The sequence below is a fragment of the Arachis stenosperma genome, chromosome 3, assembly GCF_014773155.1.
Source record: "Arachis stenosperma cultivar V10309 chromosome 3, arast.V10309.gnm1.PFL2, whole genome shotgun sequence".
Taxonomy (NCBI): Eukaryota; Viridiplantae; Streptophyta; class Magnoliopsida; order Fabales; family Fabaceae; genus Arachis; species Arachis stenosperma.
In genome coordinates this window covers 162,365,039-162,379,970 of record NC_080379.1, presented here as the reverse complement: position 1 = coordinate 162,379,970, position 14,932 = coordinate 162,365,039, and the positions used below count along the sequence as shown (strand labels likewise).

Genomic DNA, 14,932 nt, shown 5'->3' with positions numbered 1-14,932 from the left:
AAATGAGATAAAATTTGGCTATTTAAATTGATTATTTTTTGTTTTTCTAATATTATCCGTCTAATTAATATATACCCTCCTGCGTCATTAGCTAAACTCAATGCATAAGTTGTTGCTCAAATATAATGTGTCCATTTAGATTTAGCCCTGATTTTAATTCACCAAAAAACTACAAGTCCCAAAACATCAACTATTTTCCTATTTGGGATTGTGAACTATGGTTGATGTTGAATTTTACCCATTTAACTAAACATTTTAATCAACCACGGTTTGTATATAATTATACGATTTAAATTTACGTTTTTATTCTCGTATAAATCTCTCTTCTTAGCTTTCTAAATACATCCTGAAGTAGTATTTTAAATTTTATATTTATAATAAAGCATGGTTTAAAATTTAAACCAATAAAAAATAAGGGACATTATTTTTTTTAACCGACGATCAAACTTACTCATATATAAACCAATATATTATAATTTTAGATTTAATTATTCCGTTAATTCTTATAATTTTACTAAATTTTTAATTAGAATCTTATATTTTCTTTTTAAATGGAGTCTCTATTATTTTTAATTTTATAATTAGATTTTTTCTAATATAAAAAATATTTGAATTAGTTGAATATTTTTTCACAAATTGAAGGTATTCATAATTTAAAAATTAATTAAATCTTTGACCGTATGTATTTAAAAAAAAATATACTGTAAATTTTAACGCTTTTGATATAAAAATGATCTAATTACAAAATAAAAATAATATAAAAATCTAATTAAAAAATATAAAAACTTAATTAAAAATTTAGTGAAACTATAAAGATTAATTAAACTATTATTTTATTTGTCAAGTACTCAAATCATGCTATTTTAGCATGGAGTAATATTATTCTACTACAAATAGAATATAAATAGAATTCTCAACCTATTTATTTAATTGTGGATGATAATTACAATATCCTATAAAAATAAATAAATATTTGGATCAGATATTTTTTCTCGAACAGGAAAGTGTCCTGTGTGATTTCAAGTGGATATTTTGAATTTGTTAGCAGAAATTGATTTATTCTATTTTTGTTCAGGCGTAGGGTTTATATAGTGGATGAAAAAGTTAGGGTACAGTCCCTTCTTAATGGGTACAAATATCTTTTGATGTTTAAGTACAAATTGCGAGAGAGATATGATGAGAACAACCTCCACAAATAATGAAGTCTTTTAAATATGCAAAAGTAGCTAAAAATCTTGTGAACAAGATTATGGTAAAAACTTTATTAAAAGCGATACTACATTTAAATACCATGCAGTTGAAGAATTTTTTATTTTTAATATTGGAGTAGTAGTGGTGTTTTTCTTAAATGTAGATTGTTGGGGTGTTATACTTAAATGTGGGATCGTTTAACTAGAGAAGAAGAAATCAGTGCCAGGGATTTGTGAAAGGTACACAAATCGGTGTCAGAGATTTATGTAGGTACACAAATCAGTGCCAGGGATTTGTGTTGGTACACAAATCGGTTCCAGGGATTTGTGTTAAAAAAAAATTAAAAATTTTTAAGTACAGAAATCGGTGCCAGGGATTTGTGTACTTCCACAATTTTAAAAAACACCAAAAATTACCATGTTAAAGTATATCACCGCTTTTACTTCCATAACAAAAAAAAATTAGTCTGCAGTTGAAAGTGATTTTAATGATCTATTCTGTTGGATTTTATTTTACCATAAAGGGTATCAATATTATTTGACTATAACATATATAATATTTGATACATATGGTTTTGATAAAACATAATAATTATGTAATGTATTATTCTCAAACATCACAATTAAATTATTATTGGTCCGGGAAGAAATTGATTATAGTGTGGATTTTTAAAATCTTATCTTTATTTTAATAATGTTATATGGCTACCAAAAGTCATTCATAGTATAAGATAAATATTTGGTATTTTATTATTTGAGTGGTTAATTATTATTACATTATTAGAAAAATCTGTGAAATTTATATAAATAATTTTTTTATCGTTAGAACATTTTTTTGCTTATTTATTATTTTAGTATCTATAATTTTCTAACCATATGTGGATTTGAACAGGTTCAAACATCTTTTCATCAAGAGCATATGGATCTTGTTGAAGATTTTGCTTCTATTTTGCGCAACTTTCAACTTTTACTCCTCTTGATTAGTTTGCTTGTGCTTGGAATTCTATATTTTGTGATAAACTATATATATTAGAGTGTGAAATATACATAAAAAATGTGTAAAATAATACATATATATCAACTATATATATATACATATAGAATATATATTAAAATATTAAATATATATTTAAAATATTTAAAAAATATAGACACATATATATAATAACTGATTTAATAATTAATTTTTGATATATACAAAATATGATTGTTGGTGAAATTAAGTCTATGCTGAATAAATCACCCCAAATGTGAGATCAATACACGTTGAGAACCTTATTATTATCATTACTATTATTGATAGAAATCGTTAGATATATTTGCATTTGGAATTAATTTCGAGTCGTCTTAGTGGTTCATTATATTAGTTTTGGTAGAAATTCGGGTTCAATTTATTTAAATTTATTAAATATTTTTTTTATTAAAGATAAAAAAAAATGAGTATAAAAGATTATGCTATTTCAGTTATAGCAATTTATTTATTAAATTTTTTAATGATTCTTAATTATCAATTTTACATAAAATTATATAAAATTAACTGTACTTGGTTTCCACCGTATTAGTTTACACAAAATTTCGGCTAAATGCTCGGGTTGCTTCCTTGATGCTTTCGGGTCGGACTTTGCCTATTCTGCCAAAATGAGAATACAAAAAAGGCTTCAATTTGGGCTTGGCCCAAAAAAGAGCACAAGTTTAGGGTCAGAAAGTGAATTGTAGTGGTGGTCATGGACTCATGGGAAGCCGAGTCCCCATCATAGGTCACAAGATCTGCCATGATGGCATCTACGTTGAAAGACCCCCCAAAATTATTATCATATGGGTCTCATTATATGTTTTTTATAAATAAATAAGAAATTATATTTGTATTATTTTTTTTGTTATACTGTTAAGTTTAACTTATATATTTTTATTAATTATTTTTAATATAATAATTGAAAGTATAATATAAAGCATAATAAAAGCGATACATATAACATTATTCTAAATTAATTACTATTTATTTAGTTTTTAGTCTTTACAAAAATTGAGTCTTTTGCTAACAAAGATCTAAAGATACTAATTAAGGATATTACAATAGAAAGTTTTGATAACAATGTAAATTAAATGTTAGTTTTTTAAATTTTCTATATATTGAAAAAAAAACAACTTTTCTCTTTTATTTTCTTAACTAATGTGCTTAGATCTCCAGATATATTTTAAGAAAAGAAGAATTCAAGATTCTTAAACCATTTTTGCTTACAAGTTTAAAATAAGGGAAAAAAAAAAGGAGAATTTGAATGATTAGTGTATATTTTTATAATTAATTTTTTAGAATACTAGAGATAAATAAATAAATAAATAATAATAAATGGTAATATAGTAATTTATTTATAATAAAATAATAATTTAAATTTAAATATCATAAAATCTTCTAATGTAAAGATACTTGAAAATTAAAAATTTCGAAAATTTATTAATTATTTTTAATACAAAAGTTGAATGTATACATTTGAAACATATATAAAATGGTATATAAAACATTCTTTTAAAATAATTATTGGTTTTTTAGTTTTTAGTCTTTATAAAAATTAGGTTTTTGCTAATAAAAAATCCAAAGATATAATTAATGATACTACAAATAAAATTAAAAAAAAATGTAAAAATAAATTAGTGATGAAAGTATATCATTCACATGTTACTAAAACAATTTTAAATGCTTTGGAACAAAAGTCTCGTAATAGAAGTGAATCACTAGTCACATATAATTAAGTTTGATTCAAACAATGTTATTTTATTTGTAGCAAAAAAGACAAAAAAAAAAAATTTAAGTTTAACCACTCAATTAAGACTGTTGTAAAAATTTATATATAATTATTTTTATGTAAAATTAATAATAAAAAATTGTCAAATAATTTAAATAATTTTATTAAATTATAATATCATTATTTTTGAATACTAACTTTATATAAAAACAGTGTAATTTTCATTTTAAGGCAACTCATCAGTCATCCTCTTGAATCTCACGAGAATTTGATCCTCAATTTTTAAGTAAAACAATGGGTGCTAAAGTGACCTAAGTTTTTTTTTTTTTTTCCCCATAAACGTATTCAAGTATTTATTTATTTATTTTTTAAAAAAAAGCAACTAACGCAGCACAATCTAGCGGAGAAGAAAAATTCGGAATTGGTCCGAACCCTAATTTCTTAAAAAGTGTTAAAACCAATCCCCAATTCGAATCAAGCACTCCTCACAATCTTTCGTGCTAATTGACTAATATGCCCTTTATTATCCTCACCATCATGTAAACTTGAATCCCATGATGCCACTCACATGTATCTAATTCTGATTTTGATTAGCCCTAATATCAATTTACCAAAAACATTAATTTAAAAATGATAAGAATCAGTTAATTTTTTTACAATACGGGTTTATATAATATAAAGATAAAGATATAAAGATATATTATATAAATTTGAAGCATAAAAGATATATTGAAGTAGTAGTAGATACATATAAATTTGAAATTTAAAAGATATAGATGTAGAAATTAATCTCCATGAAAAAGATTAGATAGAGTGAAAAACATTTACGATCAAATTTTCTTAATTCCTTGGTCCAATTACTTTTGTATGTCCTTTGCATTATTTTCATCATAATATAATATATGTGCTAATATATAATTATAATTATAATTATAATTATTATATTATTTTTATTTATACCCATGATATAAATACACATACACATATCACATTGTGAACTCTCTAATCTCAACCTTCACCCTCTCTAGTTTTTGTACATTTTTTTTCCTCTCTATTCCTTCTTCCTGTTCCTTTTTTTCTGCCAGAGAGAAAAAGAATTAGACAAGAGAAGAAAGAAAATTCAATTTTTTGGTTTTTGTAGCTTCGGAAGTGATAACTTTGCTGCAACAGTGGTGTGTTTCTCTTTGGTACAATCAAAGGTTCTGATTGTGTTAAAATAATCACAGATGAAAAAACTGTTACACAAAGCTTCAATTTTTTTTCTTCGTTTTTGTTTTGTTTTGTTTTGTTTTTCACATATCTATCTGTTTTTCTTTGTGTAGAGAAAAGACTTTGGTGTGGAAGGGTACTCTGCAGTTCGTGCACTTCACAATCACTCTGTAAGTTTTTTTTTCGTTTTCATTTTTTCCTTTTTTATTTTATTTTATTATGTGCTGCAAATTCTGACCACGTTGCTTTACATTGAAGTAATGCAAATTATGCTTTTTGATTGTGTTTTTGTTAGGATTTGTTTGGCTCTTTGTTGTGGGTGGTGATCTGTTTGCAATTCGGGTCTGGAATTGTTGCTCACGGTTTGATGACTCTTTGAGGTTAGATCTGCTTCTTGGTTGTTACTTTTGTGTTCAAATGTGCAAGTCCGGTTTCTGGGGATTCTTCTATTGTGTTCTAAGTTTGAAAGCGTGTGTTTGTTTCTTCTGATTTTTGTTTAGGGATGAAGAGGTCCAGAGATGATGTTTACATGAGTTCTCAGCTCAAACGACCTATGGTATCTTCTAGAGGAGAACCGTAAGTTCAATTTGCTTTTTGGCTTGTCTTGTTTCATGGCTTTCTTTTTTTTTTCTTTTTTATTTTGGTGTGATGGGGTACATTTTTGCTTGATGAAGCAGTTGAATCTTAATTGTTTTTGTTACAGAACTATTTAGTCTCTTCTGGAGGTTCAATTTTATTGCTTTAACTTTTAAGTCCCTTATGTTGATGTTTTGACTTAGTGTGATAAGATCAGATGTTTCTTTTACTAAAATGTGCTTGAATAGGGTTGATAATGTGCCGAAATCTTCTTGTTGATTTCTCAAATTGTCTAACTAAAGTTTTTTTTGGACTGAAGCTCCGGGCAACCCCAGGTTACGATTGGTAATGCTGGTCAGAAACTGACCACAGATGATGCCTTACAATACCTGAAGGCCGTGAAGGATATGTTTCATGATAAGAAGGAAAAGTATGATGACTTTTTAGAAGTAATGAAAGATTTCAAGGCCCAAAGGTTTGATCATTTTGGACCTCATTATTACACCTTGCAGTTGCTCCAAGCTTTTCTTTTATGGACGTGGAAATATTCTGTATTATTAGGAGTAGAGATATTGGTTCTATTAGCAAAATTGATTTGTCTATCTTTTGTTCATACGTAGAATTGATACAGCGGGTGTCATAGCAAGAGTGAAGGAGCTCTTTAAAGGGCATAGAAATCTAATTTTAGGGTTTAATACCTTCTTGCCTAAGGGATATGAAATTACACTTCCGTTGGAGGATGAACAACCTCAGCAGAAGAAGCCTGTTGAATTTGTTGAAGCTATAAATTTTGTGGGCAAGATCAAGGTAAGTTTTTGTTGAATTTGACTGTAAGGCTTTCAAGTTGCATTTCTGCACAAGAAACCAAAAAAAAAAAAAGAGGAGTTTTGGCCAACGATAAATTTCAGGCTGCCAATCATATTGTGGGCATTGATATTGGTATTGTTAAACAATCAATTGTTGCATCTTGCTTAAAGCTCTTATACTTTTTGCAAATTCAACACAAAATGGACAGTTTTAACTGTGATTGAATGTTTTTCATGCAGAGTCGGTTTCAAGGCGATGACCGTGTGTATAAGTCGTTTCTTGATATATTGAATATGTACAGAAAGGAAACCAAGACTATCTCTGAGGTTTACTTAGAGGTTTGTGTTGTATATGTCCGGTGTTGCCATCAGGCAAATTTGTATTGGCCTCTATTTCTCTCTCTTTTTTGTGGTTTGTTTTCTTGGAGTATTGATAGGTTATGAATTTAGATACTAATTTTAATCATATATTGGGTATTTACATAGGTTGCTGCACTTTTCCGTGACCATGAAGATCTTCTTGAGGAGTTTACTCATTTTCTTCCTGATAATTCAGTATCAGCTTCAACTCATTATACTTCTGCCCGAAATTCTATACTTCGTGATAAGAGCTCTGCAATGCCAACTATTAGACCAATGCATGTTGACAAGGTAATCTTTCAGCTTAATTGTGTGTCCCTTTGATTTTTAGTTAATTATTAAGCAGCTAATATTTCCCTTTCTCTATGACAGAAAGAAAGGACCACGGCTTCTCATGGTGAACGTGATCTCAGTGTTGAGCATCCTGATCAAGAACTCGATAAAAGTTTGGTGAGGGCTGATAAGGACCAGAAAAGGCGTGCTGAAAAGGAAAAGGACCGTCGAGAAGAGAGAGATAGGAGAGAAAGGGAAAGGGATGATAGAGATTATGATGTTGATTGTAATAGAGACAGTTTATCCCACAAGCGAAAATCTGGTCGTAGGACTGATGACTCTGGTGCTGAACCATTCCATGATGAAGATGAAAATTTTGACCTGCGCCCTATGTCATCTACTTGTGAAGATAAAAGCTCTTTGAAAAGTGAGTTTGTTAATACTTTGATCATGGATGTATGTTCTAACATTTTCAGAATTTCTTTTACCCTGCCAAACATATGCTTTGAACTTCTTATATGCATGTTTTAAATGTTTGAAGTTAATAGACTCCAATTTCTTATCATCACAGGTATGTGTAGTCAAGTCGTTGCTTTCCTTGAAAAAGTCAAGGAGAAATTACGAACTCCCGAGGTTTACCAAGAATTTTTGAAGTGTCTACATATATACAGCAGGGAAATAATTACCCGACAAGAATTGCAGTCATTGGTATGGTTGATAGATTTATATATATTGATTTTCTTAGCTACATTACTTGTTTTGTTGCCATATCCTGTCCATACTTTTTACTTATTAGTGAATCTGGTGTGAAGAAAGCTGAGGCTAGGATTATCTTGATCTGATGTCACTATTTGTTATTCCAGGTGGGTGATTTGCTGGGGAAATTTCCAGATCTTATGGAGGGATTTAATGAATTTTTGGCACAATGCGAGAAGAATGGTAATATTCAACCTATTATTTTTTCTTTTTCCTTGAATTCATTTTTTTATTTTAAATTCTTTCTTCTCATTAATCAAGTTCTGTCATGCAGAAGGATTTCTTGCTGGCGTCATGAACAAAAGTATGTAACATGGTTATCTCCTTTCTGCTATCTTATAATAGATGCACCCCATTTATTATTGTTATTATAACTCAAATGACAATATTAGCTTCACCTTGTGGCTAAACTGTCTGATTGTTATATATCCAGAGTCCTTGCGGAATGAAGGACATGGATTGAAAGCATTGAAGGTAGAGGAGAGGGATAGAGATCGAGACCGTGATAAGGTTGAAGGGGTGAAAGAAAGGGATAGAGAGTGCCGAGAAAGGGACAAATCCACTGCAGCAGCTGCAAATAAAGATGTTTTCGTTCCTAAGATGTCTCCATATGCCACCAAGGATAAGTATTTGGCAAAACCTATAAATGAGCTAGACCTTTCTAATTGTGAACAATGCACTCCCAGTTACCGTCTTCTTCCAAAAAATGTATACTTGCTTTACCTATCTCGTCATTATTTTTCATGTCCTAATGGAATCTCTGTGATGCTCTTGCTGATTGTGTTCTTTATGTGTTACTTTTTGCTCCCACAGTACCCAATACAAATACCTAGCCAGAGAACAGAACTTGGTGCAGAAGTATTGAATGACCACTGGGTGTCTGTCACTTCAGGAAGTGAAGATTATTCCTTTAAACACATGCGGAAAAATCAGTTTGAAGATATTCTGTTTAGATGTGAAGATGACAGGTTAGATCTTATCATTGATTTCTGTTTCCCCTTTGGAAACTAATTCTTTTAGTCATTTAATACTGCAGCTATTTATTGTGCTTTTGACATAATTGGATTGATTCATGTATGCAATTTCTCTATTATCAATTGTTGCTGAATTTTTTAAACTTATGCTGGCAGGTATGAACTTGATATGCTGATCGAGTCTGTAAATGTAGCAATCAAGCGAGTAGAAGAGCTCTTGGAAAAGATTAATACTAATATTATAAAGGGAGACAGTCCAATTCGAATTGAGGAACACTTCACAGGTTTGATCAATGGAATATCTTAAGGTATGAGCTAATTCTTGTTGTTTTTCCTATTCTAATATGATTTCTTTTGTTCTTTTAGCTTTAAATCTTAGATTGATTGAACGATTATATGGTGACCATGGGCTTGATGCAATGGATTGGCTAAGAAAGGATGCACCTCGCTTTTTGCCTGTCATATTAAACCGCTTGAGGCAGAAACATGTAGAATGTGTAAGGATGAGTGTTGCTTGTAAACCAGAGTGGGCTAAAGTACATGCTGCGAATCATCATAAATCACTTGATCACCGTAGCTTCTACTTTAAGCAGCAGGATAAGAAAAGCTTGAGTAATAAAGGTAATGAATGGATTGTTTCACACTTAAAGAACATGCTATTGTTAAGTTACTTTTCTGCACTTCTGATTCCTTGCTATTGCTGTACATTCTACAGCCTTACTGACAGAAATCAAAGAAATTAGTGAGAAGAAATGGAAAGATGATGTTCTTCTTGCAATTGCTGCTGGAAATAGACGGCCTCTTCTTCCAAACTTGGAATTTGAGTATCCTGATCCAGAGATCCATGAAGATTTGTATCAGCTAATAAAATACTCCTGTGGAGAACTTTGTACAACTGAACAGATGGATGAAGTTTTAAAGATTTGGACCACTTTTTTAGAACCCATGCTTGGTGTTCCTTCTCGACCCCAGAGTTGTGAAGATACAGATGATATTGTTAAGGCTAAGAGCAATTCTTCTAGAAGTGGCACTTCAAATGATTCTAATGGTAATGATAGTCATGGTTTTGGTGCGACTCCTAATAATTTAAACACTAACGAAAACAGGGATGAGAGTATTCCGTTAGCACAGTCAAATTCTTTTAAAGAATGGTTAGCAAATGGGGATAGTGGAGTTAAAGAGAGTAGTCATCTTGATTCAGACCGCACTTCATACAAGATTGAAACTTTGGGCAGTAATACACAGCAGGGTAAAATACATATGATTGCATCCATCCCTGATGAAGTATCAAGAATCAATAAACAAGACCATCCGATTGAAAAGTTGGCGAGTGCTAATATCTCAGTGGCCTCTGGAATGGAGCAAAATGGAAGAACTAACATAGATAACACATCAGGTTTGTTACATGAATCAAGAATGAGGACACTGCAGTTCTATCTTAAATACTTTGTCGCATATTGGCATTAATAGGCATATTAATTTAGTGCTTGTTACATCTCTTATTGTCACATAATCATAATCATTTTCAGTCCTATCTCATTCCCATAGTTTGTACATTTACTATACCATTCATTTATTACTCTAATATCAATGGAATTCTGAGATATTTTTCCCCCTTAAAGGACTTACTTCACCTCCATCTGGTCCTGGTAATGTTTCTGGCGAGGGAGGGCTTGGCTTACCTCCATCAAAGGTACGGCTTAAGTCTTTCAACTTATTTCAGTTAATTTTCAAGTTAAGACGGTAACATGCAAATGATGCAATGGAATGAAAAATATATAGTGTGAATTATGTTAGAGGACAATGGATGCTTTTTGGAATGAGATTTTGTTTCATCTTTTACAGGCATTCTCCTGATTGTTGATTGACACCTTCATGTGAAACAAACTTTCAATTAATGTTAACTAACAGAGATCTGGAGCCTCATATTGCTTGATGTTACTTTTTTCCCCTTGCATTAGTAAAGATGATTTCCTGAAAAGCATATTGCCTCAAATCACCGATTCATGGTTTTTATAGCATGTAGATGGTTTATCATTTGTATGATTATCTTTTGGCAACTTCAATCTTCATTTAATTTGCATTCTCCTGATTGTTGATTGACACCTTCATGTGAAACAAACTTTCAATTAATGTTAACTAACAGAGATCTGGAGCCTCATATTGCTTGATGTTACTTTTTTCCCCTTGCATTAGTAAAGATGATTTCCTGAAAAGCATATTGCCTCAAATCACCGATTCATGGTTTTTATAGCATGTAGATGGTTTATCATTTGTATGATTATCTTTTGGCAACTTCAATCTTCATTTAATTTCCATTCTTTGATGTAAATGCTGTGCCATAAGTTGTTGGCTTTTCAAAAGACTAAAAAGCACTATATGATTTTTGCATTTGGGTTTAGAGGTCCATCTCACCATGCTGTTGATGCTACACATATACTTGCACATTTCTGTAAATTTGAACTTTCATTTCATGATGCCAAGATACATGTTGAGCCTAAGTGCTAGCAATATGTATAGAAAGTATTCATTTGCTGGTTAAATTTTAGTGTGCCTGTCTCATTTGATAGTTGTTCCTAAACTTAGAAATAGATGGATAAATGTGTGGGCTTAATGTGCAACCCGAATAAACTTTTATACTGCACATTATTGCCAAAGTGACCAGATATTTTGTTTTCTGTCTTTTTATCATGACTTAGCCCGCTGATTCTACAAAACCTGTTACATCTTCAAATGGGGTTATTACTGAAGGCACCAAAGTTCACCGATCCAAAGATGAATCAGTTGGACACTTCAAAAGTGATAGAGAAGAGGGAGAATTATCTCCCAATGGAGACTTTGAAGAGGACAACTTTGCAGTTTATGGAGAAGCTGGTTTGGAGGGAGTGATTGAAGGGAAGGATAGTAGTACAAGCCGACAATACCAAAGTAGACATGGAGAAGAAGTTTGTGGTGAAGCCGGAGGAAGAAATGATCTTGATGATGAAGGCGAGGAAAGTCCTCATAGGTCGTCAGAGGACAGTGACCATGCTTTGGAAAATGGTGATGTTTCTGGTAGTGAGTCTGCTGATGGTGACGACTTTACACGAGAAGAAAAAGAGGGTAGGGATCAAGAACACAATAACAAGGCTGAGAGTGAAGGTGAAGCTGAAGAAATGGCTGATGGCAATGATGTTGAGGGAGATAGTTCCTTGGTGCCAATTTCAGAACACTTTCTTCTCACGGCAAAGCCTCTGGCAAAATATGTCATGCCAGTGTTGCACGAAAAAGAACATTATAGAGTCTTTTATGGAAATGATTCCTTTTATGTGCTGTTTAGATTACATCAGGTACAACATTATCTACTAGTATTTACATATTTATATGCATGACCATGGTTGCTAATGTCCTGGAGGTTTTGTAGTTTATTATGCATTCTTATACTGCCTTTCCATTTTTCCAATTTTACAGAAATTGTACGAGAGGATTCGGTCGGCAAAGGTTAACTCGTCCTCTGATGAAAGGAAATGGGGGACTACAAATGATACTAGCTCTACTGAACAATATGGCAGGTGATATGCCTGTGAAATCATAGTCTTTACATTCTGTTACAAATAGCATGATGCATATTTGTGCTAAACTGAGAGTGCGCTTTGTGCTACAGGTTCTTGAATTCTCTTTATGACTTCCTGGACGGTTCTTCTGATAATACGAAGTTTGAGGATGACTGTCGAGCTATTGTTGGAACTCAGTCATATGTTTTGTTCACAATAGACAAGCTAATATATAAACTTGTTAAACATGTAACAGCCATGAAATCCTCCTTTTCTCTATCTTATCTGAGCTATTTCAGTTCTTTTGGATTCTGAATTTCTTCTTTCATTACAGCTTCAAGCTGTTGCAGATGATGAGATGGATAACAAGCTTCTTCAATTATATGCACATGAGAAATCAAGAAAACCTGGAAGATTTTTTGATACAGTCTATCACGACAATGCTCGCATTCTCCTTCACGATGACAATATATATCGAGTTGAATGTGTAAAAGTTCTTATCTTTCTGCTCCTCTTGGATCAGCTTTTGATTGTTTAACTTAAGATTGAGATATTTGAATATAAGGTTTTGCATGTTCTAAACCTTAGTTCCTTTTCATTGTCAACTGCAGTCACCTGCACCTACTCGTCTGTCTATTCAACTGATGGACTACGGGCGTGATAAGCCCGAAGTGACTGCTGTGTCAATTGACCCAAAATTTTCGGCATATCTGCACAATGACTTCCTAGCTGTTGTCCCTGACCAAAATAAGAAGTCTGGAATTTTCTTGAATAGGTATTTCACTAATCAGTATAATGCTGGTTCCATTTCATGCCTATGCTTAGGTAAACATTTGTATTTATTTGTTTTAATATTTTTCTCAGGAATAAACGCAAATATGCCGTTGTCGATGAATTTACCAGCCAGGCCATGGATGGAGTCGACGTTTTCAATGGCTTGGAGTGCAAGATAGCTTGCAGTTCGTCTAAGGTAGTTTGTAGGTCAGCGATGCATATATTTCGAGTTTCAAGTCGTTTTCAGTTACGTTTTCTGAATTCCATTCTTTGTCTTCTCCTTGAATACGTTGCGCGATGTTAGGTTTCATATGTTTTAGATACCGAAGACTTTTTAATACGAACAAGAAGCAGAAGGAGAACCTTGCATCATAACAATTCATTCCATGAAAAGGCCAAGCCTTCAGAGAAATGTTCAAGCAGAGCTCAACGGTATCACCAGTTGTTTACAATCACATGAGGGTAGCCATTTGAGCTGAATATGGTAATTTGATCATACTCCTTTTGCTGCTATATCAAATCTTAACCGCCACGCCAACCATTCAAAGACATCTCACACTCATTGTTTTGTTTCCTTTTTAAGCATTTTTGGTCGTGCATCATCGGCAAAGGCGCCGGACGGGACCGAAATGACAGATCTCCCTCCAAGAGCAAAGGATGTATACTTTGTGATATTTAATTTCGTTGCAATGCTCACAGCAACCAAATAAGATTTTGCAGAGAAAGAAAGGGGAGGGATGAATGAAGCAGTGAGAGTTGTTGTATACTGTAACATTGGTGGTTGATGATTCACGATCATGTAAATATAGAGTTCTAATTTGTGATGTATCTAGGAGCCATTTTCTTTCCATTCATCCATATTTTTGTTATCTTGATAATAAAATTTTAGATAGTACTACCTTTCTTTTTCTTTCTTGTTTGAAGTTATTGATGTTTTTATGAAGTATTTGGTGGCTGCAACTGGCCTCCACATTCAAATTCGCAGTGCATGAACAAGAAGGTTAATTTACCCCTTAACCCCATATTTCCTTTTTCATATATATAACATCAAAAATATTTTGTTTAGTTGTGTTTGTATAACAAGAAGGTGCTGTTGACAAATATTCTATTTTGCTCACAACAACGTTGACAGCTGTAGTTGGGGGCTTGGGGCCTGAGTGGGTGACGCCAGTTTCATATTGATTCTTTGCTTCTTTTGTTGTCTTTTATTACATAAATTATTTGGTTTAAATTAAAACAATTTATGATAATTAATTTTGTAAATATTTTTGCTGTTAGAATTATCTTTATTGTTTATAATTTTACTATTAATATTAACTTAATTATTTTAGACTTTAATTGAACACTATTGTATTTATATTTTATTTGCATAAAATATAGATGTGAATAAAAAATTTAAGAATTAAATATAAGGTCATAATATGAATTATAATTTTGAATCTCATGGTTTAAATCGAGTTTATCTAAACTGGTCATTGAATCAGTTGCTCGTCCTAGTTCTATCTGAACAATCGTGAACCATGAAGAACTAAATTTCAAGATCTTGTGCTCAATAATTAGAGAGAGTTCCTAAACTATTATAAAAAGAACTATTATTAGGATTTTTTATTTTAATGAATTAAATAAATATAATAATTAACGAAATAAATAATTTAAAAAAACTATTACCGAAATCTGTTATTCTGTTTTATCTCGTTTATATGTATTTGTAAATATAAAAATATATTTTTAAAAATAATA

The 14,932-nt window shown here is 31.4% G+C and overlaps 1 protein-coding gene across 2 annotated transcripts; it reads left to right on the top strand.

Moving 5' to 3' along the window:
* The first annotated feature begins 4,944 nt into the window (after window positions 1-4,944).
* LOC130967762 (paired amphipathic helix protein Sin3-like 4) lies at window positions 4,945-14,257 on the top strand. 2 transcript variants are annotated; one of them, XM_057892765.1, is made up of 26 exons: window positions 4,945-5,103; window positions 5,254-5,310; window positions 5,436-5,520; window positions 5,641-5,716; window positions 6,036-6,191; window positions 6,337-6,523; window positions 6,763-6,861; window positions 7,009-7,173; window positions 7,255-7,582; window positions 7,727-7,863; window positions 8,019-8,094; window positions 8,186-8,215; window positions 8,345-8,619; window positions 8,725-8,879; window positions 9,042-9,169; window positions 9,252-9,506; window positions 9,601-10,281; window positions 10,508-10,578; window positions 11,585-12,214; window positions 12,336-12,436; window positions 12,529-12,667; window positions 12,753-12,905; window positions 13,030-13,193; window positions 13,283-13,388; window positions 13,497-13,676; window positions 13,776-14,257. In XM_057892765.1, the coding sequence occupies exons 4-25, from the start codon at window positions 5,643-5,645 to the stop codon at window positions 13,650-13,652; spliced, it is 4,266 nt and encodes a 1,421-aa protein (XP_057748748.1). In that variant the 5' UTR covers window positions 4,945-5,103; window positions 5,254-5,310; window positions 5,436-5,520; window positions 5,641-5,642; the 3' UTR covers window positions 13,653-13,676; window positions 13,776-14,257. The 2 variants fall into 2 exon arrangements, with proteins under 2 accessions (XP_057748748.1, XP_057748747.1); XM_057892764.1 differs by having other exon boundaries at window positions 4,945-5,130.
* Window positions 14,258-14,932: the final 675 nt, after the last annotated feature.

Coding starts and splice junctions, on each gene's coding strand:
- LOC130967762 (XM_057892765.1), top strand. CDS start 5,643: ATGAAGAGGTCCAGAGATGATGTTTACATGAGTTCTCAGCTCAAACGA. Junction 8,095..8,185: donor GGCACAATGCGAGAAGAATG/GTAATATTCAAC, acceptor TCTGTCATGCAG/AAGGATTTCTTGCTGGCGTC. Junction 8,216..8,344: donor TGCTGGCGTCATGAACAAAA/GTATGTAACATG, acceptor TTATATATCCAG/AGTCCTTGCGGAATGAAGGA.